The sequence below is a fragment of the Engystomops pustulosus genome, chromosome 8, assembly GCF_040894005.1.
Source record: "Engystomops pustulosus chromosome 8, aEngPut4.maternal, whole genome shotgun sequence".
Classification (NCBI taxonomy): domain Eukaryota; kingdom Metazoa; phylum Chordata; class Amphibia; order Anura; family Leptodactylidae; genus Engystomops; species Engystomops pustulosus.
The window spans coordinates 71574328-71587904 of NC_092418.1; the positions used below are offsets into that span (position 1 = coordinate 71574328).

The 13577-nt window shown below is 40.8% G+C and overlaps 1 protein-coding gene across 1 annotated transcript; it reads right to left on the minus strand.

Annotated features, from left to right (window-relative positions):
- Window positions 1–38: 38 nt before the first annotated feature.
- Window positions 39–8432, minus strand: LOC140075366 (queuosine 5'-phosphate N-glycosylase/hydrolase-like). The gene is made up of 5 exons (XM_072121154.1): window positions 8299–8432; window positions 5883–6233; window positions 4496–4755; window positions 4085–4280; window positions 39–2359 (listed from the first exon to the last, which is right to left on the minus strand). Exons 2-5 carry the CDS (start codon window positions 6217–6219, stop codon window positions 2127–2129), a joined length of 1026 nt encoding a protein of 341 aa, XP_071977255.1. The 5' UTR covers window positions 6220–6233; window positions 8299–8432; the 3' UTR covers window positions 39–2126.
- Between the last annotated feature and the right edge of the window lie 5145 nt (window positions 8433–13577).

A 13577-nucleotide genomic window follows, 5' to 3' on the forward strand; every position in this document is an offset into this window, starting at 1 on the left:
TTAGTTGTTGTTAACAAATGTAAATATCTACCAGAGAGTAAAATAAATATTTTAATTCATTGTAAATAGAGATGTACAAATTTCTGAATTGTTCAGAATATCTATACTATGTTAAATAAATATTGTTCTGTTTCTGGCCTCGAGTGTCTGTTCTTTGTGTTACACATTTCCACTATTTGTACAGAAAAGGACTAGAAAAGCCACGTTGGACTGGATGTATGTCTGGATAATGGTGATCACACAACGGCATGTTATTCTGCATGAATCTGGCCATAAGCCCTATACTGCGTGTTCTTGTTCAGTATAGATCGGTATGGATTTATGGCATTCAGTGAGTGCTATAGTTCAGGAAGGGCTGGATTAAGGGTACATTCACACGCGGTATGCCCGCTATTGCCTTCTATGGGGACGTACATGCGGCCGCAAAATTTGTGTCCGCATGTACGTCCCCGCAGACGGCCATGTGAATGAGCCCTAACCGCTAGGCCAGATGTGGCACTCAGAGCCCTTGCTGTGGGTACTCGCCCCAGGACAGAGTTCACCAAATCCACCAAATCTTCCTGCAGTCCCAAGCAACTTAAGAGAAGCTGCTCTCAGCGCTATTTTAGAGTGACACCTCATTGACTGTTTGGAACTGCGGGAAAAATGAAAAGGTTTTGACAGAAGATTTTTTGAGGTCATCCTGCTGGACCCACCATTCTTCCTGTATAGAGAGACCCTGGAGAGAAGCTACAGTGAATTTGCTCTCCTTCTTTCAACTGCACTGGTGGCCTCAGGGGCCAATACGATTGAAAGATGTGGAAGAACAGGTAGCAATAAGTTACTGCTTAAAATGCCATGTTGGCACTTCACAGTATAGAAGTGGATTTTGGTTGTTGTTTGCGCACTCGGCCTCTCAAAGGTTTGCCATCACTGCCCTAGGATCAAAATCTTGTGGGGGCCCCCAGCGAATTTAGCCCAGACAGTAGTAAACATTACTATTCTAAATTATCATTAATATATCTACATGTTTCCTGGCTCGCAGTGCCGGTAGTACTAATTATTAGTCTCAATCACCATGCAAGTCTCACATGCAACTGCTTCCCCAAAAGTTCTCTCTTCTCCTCTCACAGATCAGGTTGAGTGATCTATGAGGAAATACATCTAACACTGATTGGCTAGCGCTTGACTGGCAACCAGTTCAGCCAGGTGTCACTCTATATGCAGCGCAGCTCCGGTAAAAGCATGCTGCATACAGAATGTGGTTGAGTATGGCTGGACAAGCACACTTTCACTGTCACAGCTTGGAGGCAGGTACATGTGTGTCACGTTGGCACTGCCGCTGCACATCACTCCCAGAGAAAGTTGGCTCACATCTGTAAGCTGACCATCAGACATTACTGGTGGGGGCCTCGGGTAGCACGCCCCTGGAAACCTCCCTATTATCTGGTGCTAGGTGCAGGGTATAATGGTCACCTAATTCCAAACTAGTGCCCAAACTAGTGCCCGTAACCATAATAGACCCAGAGCTATTATTCTGGCAGGGACAGATTTCTGTCTGACTTTGCACTAGAATGAAAATGCAATCTGCTTGCATGTGTATTTATAAAGTGCCAGTTTTGTGTCACGGCTGAAAAAATGTGCACCTGAAGGCGCGTGTTAGTGCTTAGAGTTTAATATAACATTTAATACAACAGTTCAACAGAATTGTGTCACACACTAAATATTAAAGGTGCAACAAAAAAAATAAAATGGTGCACACTTCCCGAGCAGTACAGGGTGCGCCGGAATATTGAGGATCACTTGAAAGGCAAACTGCAGTTTTCTTCACTTTTGATAAATCTGGGCCTTTCATGGGACTAATCCTCACAATGCTGTATGAATCTATGCTAAGGCTACCTGAACCTTCTATGGAAGGGATGTGTGATAAAAAGAGTCTTTACACCATTTTTGTGCATTTGTGTTGTACAGCTGTGACTTTGCTGGTGCACATCTTGCTCTGTGTTCAGGACACATTACAAGTCTATGTAGTTTATATAATGCTGCTCCTTTAAAAAAAAATAAGTGTCTTGTAAAATGTTACAAATTATATTTAATTACAACAAATATTTTTAAAAAACCTTAGATATTTTCTATATTCCCTCATACTAGTAATAGATACAGCGCACCCTATGAAAGGGAACTACATCTACAGCCTTTCTGTTGTCACGCGCAAAGTCCCATAAGAAGTTATTGAGGAGGATAGAGTTGACATTGTTGCTTATTTTTCCATCCTTCTTTTTGTATAGCTCCTGCACATGTTCATAGATCAGCTCCACGGCCCAGATGGAGCAGCCCCTGATCTCCATCTCTTCCCGATCTCCATTCTGAAACAACCACCCTGCAAGGAGAAGGTAACACCATGTAGAAATGTGGAGTGGTGTAATCCTCTTGCCAGTTAGCTTGGTACACAAATAGTATGAAAGTTTTTCTCTATATGGTATATAGTGTATTTTTGTATTGTAAGAAATGTATTATACAGTAAAGGTATATGGGAGATGTATAAAAGTGTCAGTCTTTAGACCAGTGCAGAGTAGAACTAGATTAATCTGGTGCAGTATAAGATCTGAGAGTCATATTCTGCACCTCCTATTTGTTGGTCTAGTTTGCTCCAACGCAATTAAGAATTTTTTGGTGCATGGGTGATTTCCTACAAGGCCATTGCCCTTTTCAGACAAGTCTGGCGCACCACATTTTAGATGCAAATTACTCCATTTGTCTGTCATAGATTAATACACCTCCCCCATAGTTCAAAAAAGTATTAAAGGAAATCTGCCATCAAACTCCAGTATGATAAACCAGAGACACTTACTCATAGATCCAGTCACCCTGACTGTGGTCATCTTCTTATATTTGTTATCCAAGGCCTTTAACACTTTTAAAATGCTACTAATGATCTTGAAGAGCTTTTGAGGGTGTTACCAGAGCAACTCAATACTGCAGCTTCACAGGCTGTTAAACTGTCTAACCATGTTCCCTCAGTACTGCCGTCTGTAATCTTACACAATGGGAGGGGGAAGTGCTGCTGCACAGTGTAACAGTCTCTGAAGGTAGAGCACGGTAATTCCACCAAAGCCCTTCTGGCTCATAATTTTAAAAGTTGATTTTTAGAAGGAAGGAGGCCATAGATAACAAATATAAGAAGTTTATCACAGTCACTGTAGCTTGGATCTATGAGTAAGTGTCCCTAGTTTGATGGTAGATTTCCGTTTACAACTAATGTTACACTATGTTTATGTAGGCAAAAACTGTATAACCATATGCGCTAATCTTCATATACCATAAACTTTCTTAACAAGGTGAACTACCTTTTGGATATTTTTAAACTCAATTTTAGGAGTAATGTAACGACAAGGGGGAGTTTTGGTATTTGCTGCAAAATAAAGAGATGCAGCAAATTTGTTAAAGGATTAATTTTTTTAAATTTAGTAACATCTACTGCACCAGAAAACCTTTTTTTACTATTATGATTGGCAAGAAGGACTACAATATGTCCCTATCATGGTGTGGCAACTGTATACATGCTGCCAATCTCTGGTGACATAGGTATCAGTAATAATAAGTGCTTTTCTCTCTTTTTTTTTCTCTTATATTTGTGAGGTTTTTTTTTGCATATATGTGCCAAAATTTGTGACTTTTCCACTCGCCTAGCAAAGTTAGAAGTGCAAGACATTTTGTGCCGCAAACAAACTCCAGTCCCAAGGAGGATGCATAGGCAAAAGTTTGGAAGGTGGTGGCAGAAGAATTTTGCAAAAAAACAAAACAGACACACATGCCTGAGGGTACATTCAGATGACGGTGTGCTCGGCCAAAATCCGGGCCAGAAAGAGGAAGTTGGAGGGGTGAGAAGTCTATAGGCAGACGAGCGGCCGCCCAACTCGGTGAAGGAGCGGTGACCAGGAGCCAAAGATTTCTATCGAGGTCGTGATCTGGCCTCAGTTGGTGCGGCCAGATTATGGCCACAATTGCGGCCGTCTGAATGAGCCCTGAGATAAATGAAACAAGTCCAAAACACAGAGAAAGCAAAAAAGTGAGTAAAGATAAATGAACCCCTAAGTTTACTTACCTTCTTTTAGCTTTTTCACTATCTCTTCTGAATATCTAATAACTCCAAAGTGGAGCAAGGTTTGAGGAACCCGATAGTCAGCAAACATGGTTATTTTCTGGATGTCATGGAAGGAGCCCTCGTTTTTTCCTTCCAGTACTGCCCAGGTGTCTCCAACCAGGATCTGAGCACGCTTGTAGAAGGCCACCTTCTTACCCTGGAGGAGATGAAGATAAAGGTATCCACTTTACTGTACTGTATGTTGGGTGACAACCCATATGGCTGCCAGATGGATATATGTATGGTACAAGTGTTACATTATCATGTAAAATAATTCTGTGTCTTTGAAGCATTAAGCCTGAATGTGATACATAGTTATTATACTAATAGGATTGTATATACAGATAGTTGTAGGATTGCCAGTGCACTAACCTGGAAGACCGCTTCATCCCTGTAGGATGGGAAGTTCTCCACCACCAGCTGCATGAGTTTCGCAGCACTTCTCTCACTCATTTTTACACAATTCAGAAAAGAGCCTCCGAATTTTTCCATCAGTATCTTTCCAGTCTGATGAAGGATCTCCAGACGGGTTTCAATCATGGTTATGGGAACATCAGTGTCAGAGCGGAAAACATACTTCAGCTGGTCCAGGGTTATATCAGAGTAATATGATGCTGTTGTGATGGGAATTCCTGGAAATACATAGGGCTATTATTTAAAAATTGAGTATTGTCCAAAATGAAAAAGACTAGCTTTCTTTTTTAGTTTATAGAAAATATGCCATAACTTTCCTTCAAAGTTACACCAAAGTGTCTTTAAGTCCAGTTATTGCAATCAGAATATATACCTGGAGCAACAACATTCCTCTTGAGTTCAGGTTTGTCTTTCATATACAATGGGGCACATATACTAAGATTCTCGGAAACTGCACTAAAAGTGCTCTGCCTGTGTATAATGCTGGGAGCGATGGATTCATTAAGAACGTGCGCCAGGAATCATGAATCTGTCGCTTCCCTGCACTGGCCCGACAGAGTTCACCAACTTTTTTGTGGTGCACCTTTAACATAGGGCGTGCAACAGACTTTTCATGTTAAATCTGGCGCACAGTCCGACTGAGCACCGGAACGCCCCATAATTTGTGTTGCATGGTGGCTTGTGCAGTTGCGCCACAAAACAGTCTCGAGTGACACAATAGTGGTGCAGACACTTCTTAAATACCTGTGCAAGCAGTTTATACCTAATAGAACATGCAAAGTCCGTCAGAAAACAGGCACAAAGCCCTTTGTGCCCCAATGTGAACAAAATTGTACAAATTCTACAATGGGTTTCACTATTGACCTCTATGGAGGAGAAGTTATGTCCTTCCCATAATTTGTTATAACATTTTTTTTCTTTGCCTGGCTTCTGGTTCACTACACTTCCAGCTGTAATGCTGAAGGCTTTTCAGAAGCAGATTACGATCGACTGACAGCTTATCCTTCAGCTCTTCCCTAACCTCTGCTGCACCATTCATAACCAAATCAATGGGTATTGAACTATACAAGAACTTTAGAGACTAGAGATTGAGGTAAGAAAAAGATGTTCATATAGCCAGTAGAGAGGAGACACACATTGGGTAAATTGTTTGGCTGCACAAATGAGACATCACAGCTAATTTCTGCCCTGGTAAAAATGCTGCAGAATGTCTGCTGCTGCCATCTATCAGTGATTCCACCATGTTTGTCCCTGGCCTTACTATGCACAAAGACCAACAATGTGTCAGGTGCTCATCCACAGAAGATTAGACTGACAACATGGATGCTGTCCCTAGGTTACTTACCTTCATCCAGGGCGCGGTTAATGGCGGCACAGAATGACCAGTAGCCACTATAGTCTTTTCCTTTGTATTTGACCAAATACTTCTTATCTTGATTTTCTGACCAGAAGGAGAAGTTTAATGTATCCGCAAAGAACACCCAATTGAGAGCATCTTCCCCGGATCCCTGAGGGTTTAATTCATGAAGGAATTTCCATCCCTTCAGGGTGAGCTCTTTGCGATCAATCTTCTGGAAGAGTTTCTCAGCGAGGGAGCGGACACCCTCCATGTCTACAGTCACATCCTTGCTGTTCTCTGTGATGAACTTGCCGGTCTCTCTGGGTCCAAGTGGAGCTGACATTCTGCTTTACTGCCCTGGAATGAGATTTCTTCATCATTATTTGTAGGATAATATTCCCATTAGCTCTAGTATCACAATGCAGACCATTACTAGATTACAAGTAACATGTAGTAATGTGTGTTGGAGGAAGGCTGGAAAACAGTTTAGTGAAGATCATTAGACCAAAGCTTAATTTCATTGTAAACTGTAACCCACATTTTTTATTCATTTAATTTATTTATTATAAATTAATTTATTAACAGAATATGTAACATGACGGAGGAGGAGATGCGGTCCATATGATGTGGTCCAGTGGTTTAGAGTGCCAAATTGCTGTACATAAAATTTGTCCATGGGCAAATAGATCTAGGTGCACCATGTGAAGACAGTATAGTACACTTCAGCTGCACTGTGCAAGAGCCGTAGGTGCATTGAAGTGCAATCATCAGGCTCAGATTTAGGAGAGTCTACATCCTGTCTACAATTCATGTTATCTCTCCTCTGATTTACCTAAGTGTACATACAGATACATTCAGTGTTAACACTGAGACATACAGAATACCTGCTTTGTAGAAACTAGAAAGCAGATCTTCCCAATGACTGTTGCACACTCTACAAGTGGGCAAAGTAAGCTTAAAGGAAATCTACCATCAAAGACTATCTACTATCAAGCATGATAAACCATGGACACTTACTCATAGACCCAGGCACCGTTAGTGTGGTAATCTTCTTATATTTTTTTATCCATGTTTAAATTATGCTAATGAGCACCTCGGTTTTGTGGTCTTACAGGCTATCACACTGTGCAGGCAAACTTCCCACCTCCCACAGTGTGCTAAAAATCCCACCTGCCGTGCTATTACATACAGGGAGGTGCCACAGAGCAGAGGGAGGATGAGACAGCCTGTGAAGGTCTATAGTGAAGACAGCAAGAGCACTTCTGTCACATTAGCATAATTATAAAAGTTGATTTTAGAAGGAGGCCATGGATAAGAAATATAAGAAAATTACCACAGTCAAAGTGCCAGGATCTACGAGTAAGGGCTGTTTACAAACGTGTGCAGTACGTATAAACGTGCAGTATGGTGGCACGATCCCACAGGCTGCATGCACGGATTTAACTATTACAGTTCCTGCACAGCTGGATGGCCGGCAGAGAGAACATTCTTGCATTGTATTTCTATATAATGCAGGGACTACAGTACACTGTTCTATGTGCAGTCCATGCGGTTGTGCCACCATACGGCACATATACACAGGCTGCACACGTTTGTGTAAGGGAAACCGTTTTTTAGATACAGTTTTTGATGTTCAAACCAGGATTGGAGTTAAAAAAAACTAAGAGAAGCAGCTTCTCTCAATGATAAGCCCTCACTTATTATGAACCACACCTTCTTTTGGCTTCAAAAACTGCAACTGAAAAAACTGTACGTTTGAACGCACCCACATGGCGTTTAAACATCCGTTTTCAGTCAGCTTACCATGCATTTGGCTGCTAACAACCTGTTTATCTATTAAGATAATTGGGAAAAACGGACTAAAAGCGGGCCAAAAACGCCATGTGTGGCATCACCCTAAGTGTCCCTGATGCCTGATTTTCATGGTAGATTTCCTTTTGAGGCATATCAAGTTAAACATAAAACCATGAACACATAGGAGGAAATTTATCCTACACCAGCTGTAGGATAATGGCCATGCTCCCGTGTCCCGCTGTATACCTCATGGGCTAAAAGGTAGAAAAGTGGCGTAGAAGCAGTGATAAAAATGGTAGGTTTCTTGCATAATGTCCACACAACAATTGTTCTATCTTTTTAACTTTCTAAATCTTAATCAATATTTGATGCAGAGGCTTATAAACAGAATAGGCCAACAAGCTGATGGCTCGGTCACACAGTGTTTTGCGTATGCAGTGTAGATCTACATGGAGTATCCTCTGAATCTATACGCAATGTGAGTTTGCTCTGCACAAAATAACAAAGACTCACATAAACTACAGAATTACAAGGAATAAATGAATGAAGCAGAAGACAGAAGGAAAATATAATAGGTTCCCAGATTCCCAGATCCTGTTCAGAAAACTGAGCTTATACTCAGACTTACCTTGCCCTCTACAGGAAGAATGTGTGAATGTTATCTCAGTCTGGAATATATATATGTAGGGAACCGGCACATCAATCGCCTGCACTCTGCCCAGATCACATGATATTGCACAATATGAACTACCATCCAAATGGAGCTTTATTTCATCGAGAGATAACATGATAGAACATGTTTATAAAGAGGAGGACGAGCCAGGACTTGTCCTCTGGTGACTTGTATCCCAAAAGCAGCATCCACTTATCATTTCAGAGTTTGTTTTAGGAATAGAAAATAATATCCAGTTAAATCCAAACAATAAGTTCCCATCTTCCCTGGAAGCCACAAACATAAATGTTCTCACATGGAAAAAATGATGCTTGGCAGAAGCCAGCAGAAAATAGTTTCTTTTGGGGGGATCCATAGAATTCCATTACCTTCCGTTATATGCATCTATGAAATAAATAGGACAGGTTTCATAATTTTTTCCATGGACAACAGATCAGTGAAAATACAAGCCAGTATGAAAACACCCATTGAAGACAATGGCTTTGAGAGGCATCCATGAAAATCACAGAACCACGGACACAGAACAACGCTAATGTGAAAGAGCTCTAAAGGATGCAGCGGATGGAGGTGATTGAGGTAGAGAAAGGTCCAACACTTTATTTTTTATCATTAAGAAAAACATGTTGAAGATAAAAGAACATTTATATGGTTTATTGGTCTTTCAATGAACACTTGCACTTTTTAATGCAATCTTTGAATTTTTTTCATTTCCTTTTCCTGGCAAGCAGTTCCTGAGCCAAGTGATTGGTCTGTGCGCACTTTCCAGACATTATCACACAACTGAATGCCTATGGTTACGAGAAAACATTTGGTAGCCTGCATTTGTTGGACTTTGAGGATACATTTTTCTTGAATAATATTAGTAGATTAGAATATGGGGTTTATCTGAAAAGAAAAAACACTAAAAAATCTGAGGCGATCTGGGGACGTTGACAGGCAACATCAGGGGCACTTCTCGCTGTTAAGCAAAAATTGTCACCAATTTCTTGTTAAACTGACGGGCTGCTTACTACAACAAAAATACTTGCACCGTACTATAATACCATATCTCCTGACATAATCATAGGTTGTATAGAATATAGTATGAGATCAATTACCTTTTAAGTTTGAAAGAGACACATATGCTAGGTAAGGGGCGCCAGACCGGGGACAGGGTGGTGAGGGAGAGGTGGCTAAACATGGCTGTTATTCTTTTGCTCACCCAGCTCCTGGCTGCGCCCGGTGAGAACATGTCCATAGCTCATTCAGCTCCCGGCTGTGCCCAGTGAATATATACCAATTTGTAAGCCCATGTTCTTTTAGCACTCTTCGCTTCCCGGAGGCTGCAAGTTATGTCTTTCTATTCTATTCAAAAAACAAATGTAAGGCTCTTTTTTTTTTGCTGCCTTAATAAAAAAAAGTTCTGATTAAAAAAAAAAAAGATACATTTTTCTATAGCTTTTAGTGATTTTCTAGGCCGTTTTTGTAACTAGAAAAAAAGCACCATTTTATTTTGTAATAGACAATCAATTTTGACAGGCATAGAAAAACTACAGCAAGTATTACAACTACCATCATACAGTATATTCACATATAAGAAGCTCATCTCAAGATCTAGTATGGCTCCTACATGTCTGAACATATTAGTTACACAGTGGGTCAGTGTTTATTAAGTAATACTACAAGTCTAGGACTTGTTAAGGCAAGAATCTTATAACTATTCCAAACACATTACATACATGATACTGACCCAGAGTTACTGGGGCACATTTACTTACCCGGTCCTACGTGATCCACGATCCGGAGTGTCCGCTGGTATGCACGTCTGCCGTGATTCAAGAAGATCCTGCACCCGATTTCCAGCATCTACCGCTTCCCCGCTCAAGTCCGCCAGAGTTCACCTTCTTCAAAACACAAATTTAAATGTTAAATCCCCTGCTTAGTCCGAATCTGCTGAATCGTCCAACAGCCGTCTCCCCCGATTTCTGACGCGTGAAAGCCGGTGCTGGCGCTTTATGTTGGCATGGTATTTAAGATTTCACATATTTTACCAGAATGTTAGAATTTGGGTGCCATTTTTCAATTTTGGGGGAAAATCGCCAAGACTTGTATTTAGAAGGACCTGCTCAACTTTCAATTGACTGCGAGAGACCTAAATAATAGTAAGACTTGTAAATTACCCCATTATGGAAACAACACCCCTCAACGTATGAAAAAACACTTTTAAAGAAGATTTGTTTTATAGGAGTTAAAACAAAATGTAGGAGTGTTCTACAAATTGTAATATTTTTGGACAATACATTAATTTTGGGCAGAAAATGAAACATTCACAATGGATTAAATGACAAAAAGCTCCACAAAGTTTGATACAAAATTTCTCCTGAGTACTTTGATACCCCAAATTGCTGTATGTCGCTTCAGTACCCCAAGACCCAATCTAGATATTTATATTTACTACTTGGCAGGCCAGCTTAAATATATCAGATGGTGGCTCCATTTGGGCCCATTTCCCAACTCTGAGCATCATTTAGCTAACAATCTAGGCATTACAAATTTATGGCCAGTACTTTTTTTTCATGCCCGATTCACAATTCACAATTTTGTGCCAAGTCACTTTCTAAGTTTACTGAAGTGATGGCTGAAACCCCCTTAGGGGATAATCCAAGTCTACCTGAATTATAAAAACTAGTGGACTTATGGTCCTCTATGAGAACTGTGTTTCATGCTCGTTTGAACAGTTCAAGGCCTCTTTTGATGTTCCACAAACCCAATTATACTGATATTTACAGCTCAGGCATGCCCTGGAGGCACGATTTCACCCCCCCCCCCCTAATTTCTAGTTATCCCTTAATAGGAGCGTTTAGATCACAGGGGCCATGTGGCCTGATCTCCACAATACAACACACCTGATCACAACTAGGGTAGCTAATAACCCCTCACCAGCCTAAGAGAAGTGGAGGATTTTGATTCCTAGCTTAACTGCCGAAAGCTATAACAAAGCCTTGGAGTCTCCCCATCGGCTAATAACAAGCTGATTCAGGATTCAGGTCTTGTGGATGTGTCCGATGATACATTCATTGTGGCAGGAGGTAATCTCCCTACTGTCCACTGTAACAGGCATACCTATCTCATTTAATCCTGAAATATGTCTGTTGGGGGTGCTCGATGAGGAATCAACGCAACACCACACTCATATCTTCCACAGAGGGCCCCTCTTTTATGACAGAAAGGCGATAGCTTTGCAGTAGATGTCCCCAAACCCACCTTTACTCTCAATGTGGAGGAAATTGGTAAATGGTAAATCCTTGACCTGATATGGGGGTCGGGGCTGCCGGGACAAGTTCTATAAAGTGTGGGGAAATTTGTGTGACTCCCCTGCTACTCTATACTCTGCCAAAACCCTTGTCACTCAACTTCAAATGTGGCAGGTTTGAAGGGACGTGAGATTTCTCTGCAGCACAAAGTTGAGTTTGTTACTCAGTTTCTCTTTAATCACTTTTGGATTATTGTACACAAGTAATGAGACCAGTGTGAGTCTTATCTTTAATATTTACTGCTGTATCTGTTGTACACTTTTTATGTTTTTATCTGATTAAGGGCTTATTTTTTGTGAGAAAAGGTTGTTCTCTTTAGCAGTCTTATTTTGGAGCGTGTAACATTTTTTTAGCACTTTTTTTTTTTTAATAAGGGTATTAATAAAAAATAGTTGGTCTTTTTCCGGGTTTCATGCGGGTCCAATAACAATTCTGTTTTATTATACAGTGCTCCGGACATTCCAATACCAAATATTAATGCTTTATTAAGTGTTTGTATGGGAGCGAAATTTTAGGGGCTTATATTTTATTCATTTTTTTTTAATTTTAAATGTTTTTAATTTTTTTTACAGTATACAAACTTGTACTTAAACCAGCAATGCTCTGATACAGAAGGGGTCTGACTGCCGGGGACATCAAGCCCTGAAGAGGATTAGATCCCTGGTAAGCGGCATCAGGGTCAGATCCTTAGGGGGAAGACCGTGGCGTTTAAGGGGTTAACACTGTTGATCAGAGCCGACTCCAATTGGGGGTGTTGGAGCACAGCGTCAGCGGTGATATTACTGACACCCGTTGCTTCTGGTGCTGGCTTTGCTAGTGAGCTGGTGCTGGTTATGTAATAGCACGTCCTAGTGCGGGAAGTATCATTGCGATGACATACTATTACATCCATGTGCGCGTAGGAGTTTAAAGAAGTCAACCACTCCAAAAACACACAAAAAACCCTAGAAATACTCACCTCCGCTTCTCTTGACCGTGTTCCTGTTGCTACTCTTGATCACCTAGAAAACAAACTTTTAATTTGCAGCACGGAGACAAATCTGGTGATACTAATTATACACGCCCCCGCTAGTGATGAAGTTGCAAAAAAACCACATTTGCACTAATTTCTTGTGAACACGGTTAACAGCTTTCACTGTATGTTCAAATGACACCTCTACTTTATTCCTTGGGAAGTTGTGATGAACTGTGAACCACAGTTTGGTACCTGGAGAGTAGAATTTCAGTCCAAATGCTCTTAAACATTGTGACACTGTATGACAAGACAGATGTTTAGGGTATGGTCACACGGTGTGGCCTTGGTGCGTTTACATTTTCACAGCTGCTTACACTTCAAGGATTAGCAATAAAATTGTAATTACAGACACCTTACAGCTGATCATTTCAGTCGGGGACTTAAGTGAAGCATCCAGAGAGCTTCACCAGAGGTCACAGTGGGCAGAGGGGTCTATCTGTAACCAAGGGTCGTCTGTAAATTGGCTGTCCTTGAAGTTTCCAAGGTGATATTTATTGCTGTACTGTGGCATTTATAATTTCAGGGGTTGGCATTTTGTGCTGTACTAATGGTGCATCTAAGGTGCTGGATACTGATGGTTCCCCTTAAAGTCAAGTATGACAATGCAGCCCTTGGACATATAGAGATTGTTCACCCCTGGCCTAAATCCTATGTTTAGGAATAGAACATACATTTAAAAGGGACAACATAATTTTCCAAATTAATATAAAAAAAATTCAGCCCATACTGCACAAACTATACCAATTCTATATTTGTGAAGTCTGGGTCGGGCCATGACTCACAGCACTGGGTAATGGTTGAGAGTTCACATAAAAGAAGGAATTCTAGGATATTTCATACATTTCCTGAGGGTGCTAGTAGTTTAATGGTATAAGATCTGGTGACAGTGTCCCTTTAAGGAAAAACAAGACATACACATCAAAATA

What these genes read in the sequence shown, in the direction of transcription:
- LOC140075366 (XM_072121154.1), bottom strand. Translation starts at nt 6,219, where the DNA reads ATGTCAGCTCCACTTGGACCCAGAGAGACCGGCAAGTTCATCACAGAG. An exon ending in GGGATGAAGCGGTCTTCCAG is followed by an intron (nt 4,281 to 4,495) that starts GTTAGTGCACTG and finishes CATCTCCTCCAG; the next exon opens with GGTAAGAAGGTGGCCTTCTA. An exon ending in AGTGAAAAAGCTAAAAGAAG is followed by an intron (nt 2,360 to 4,084) that starts GTAAGTAAACTT and finishes TTCTCCTTGCAG; the next exon opens with GGTGGTTGTTTCAGAATGGA.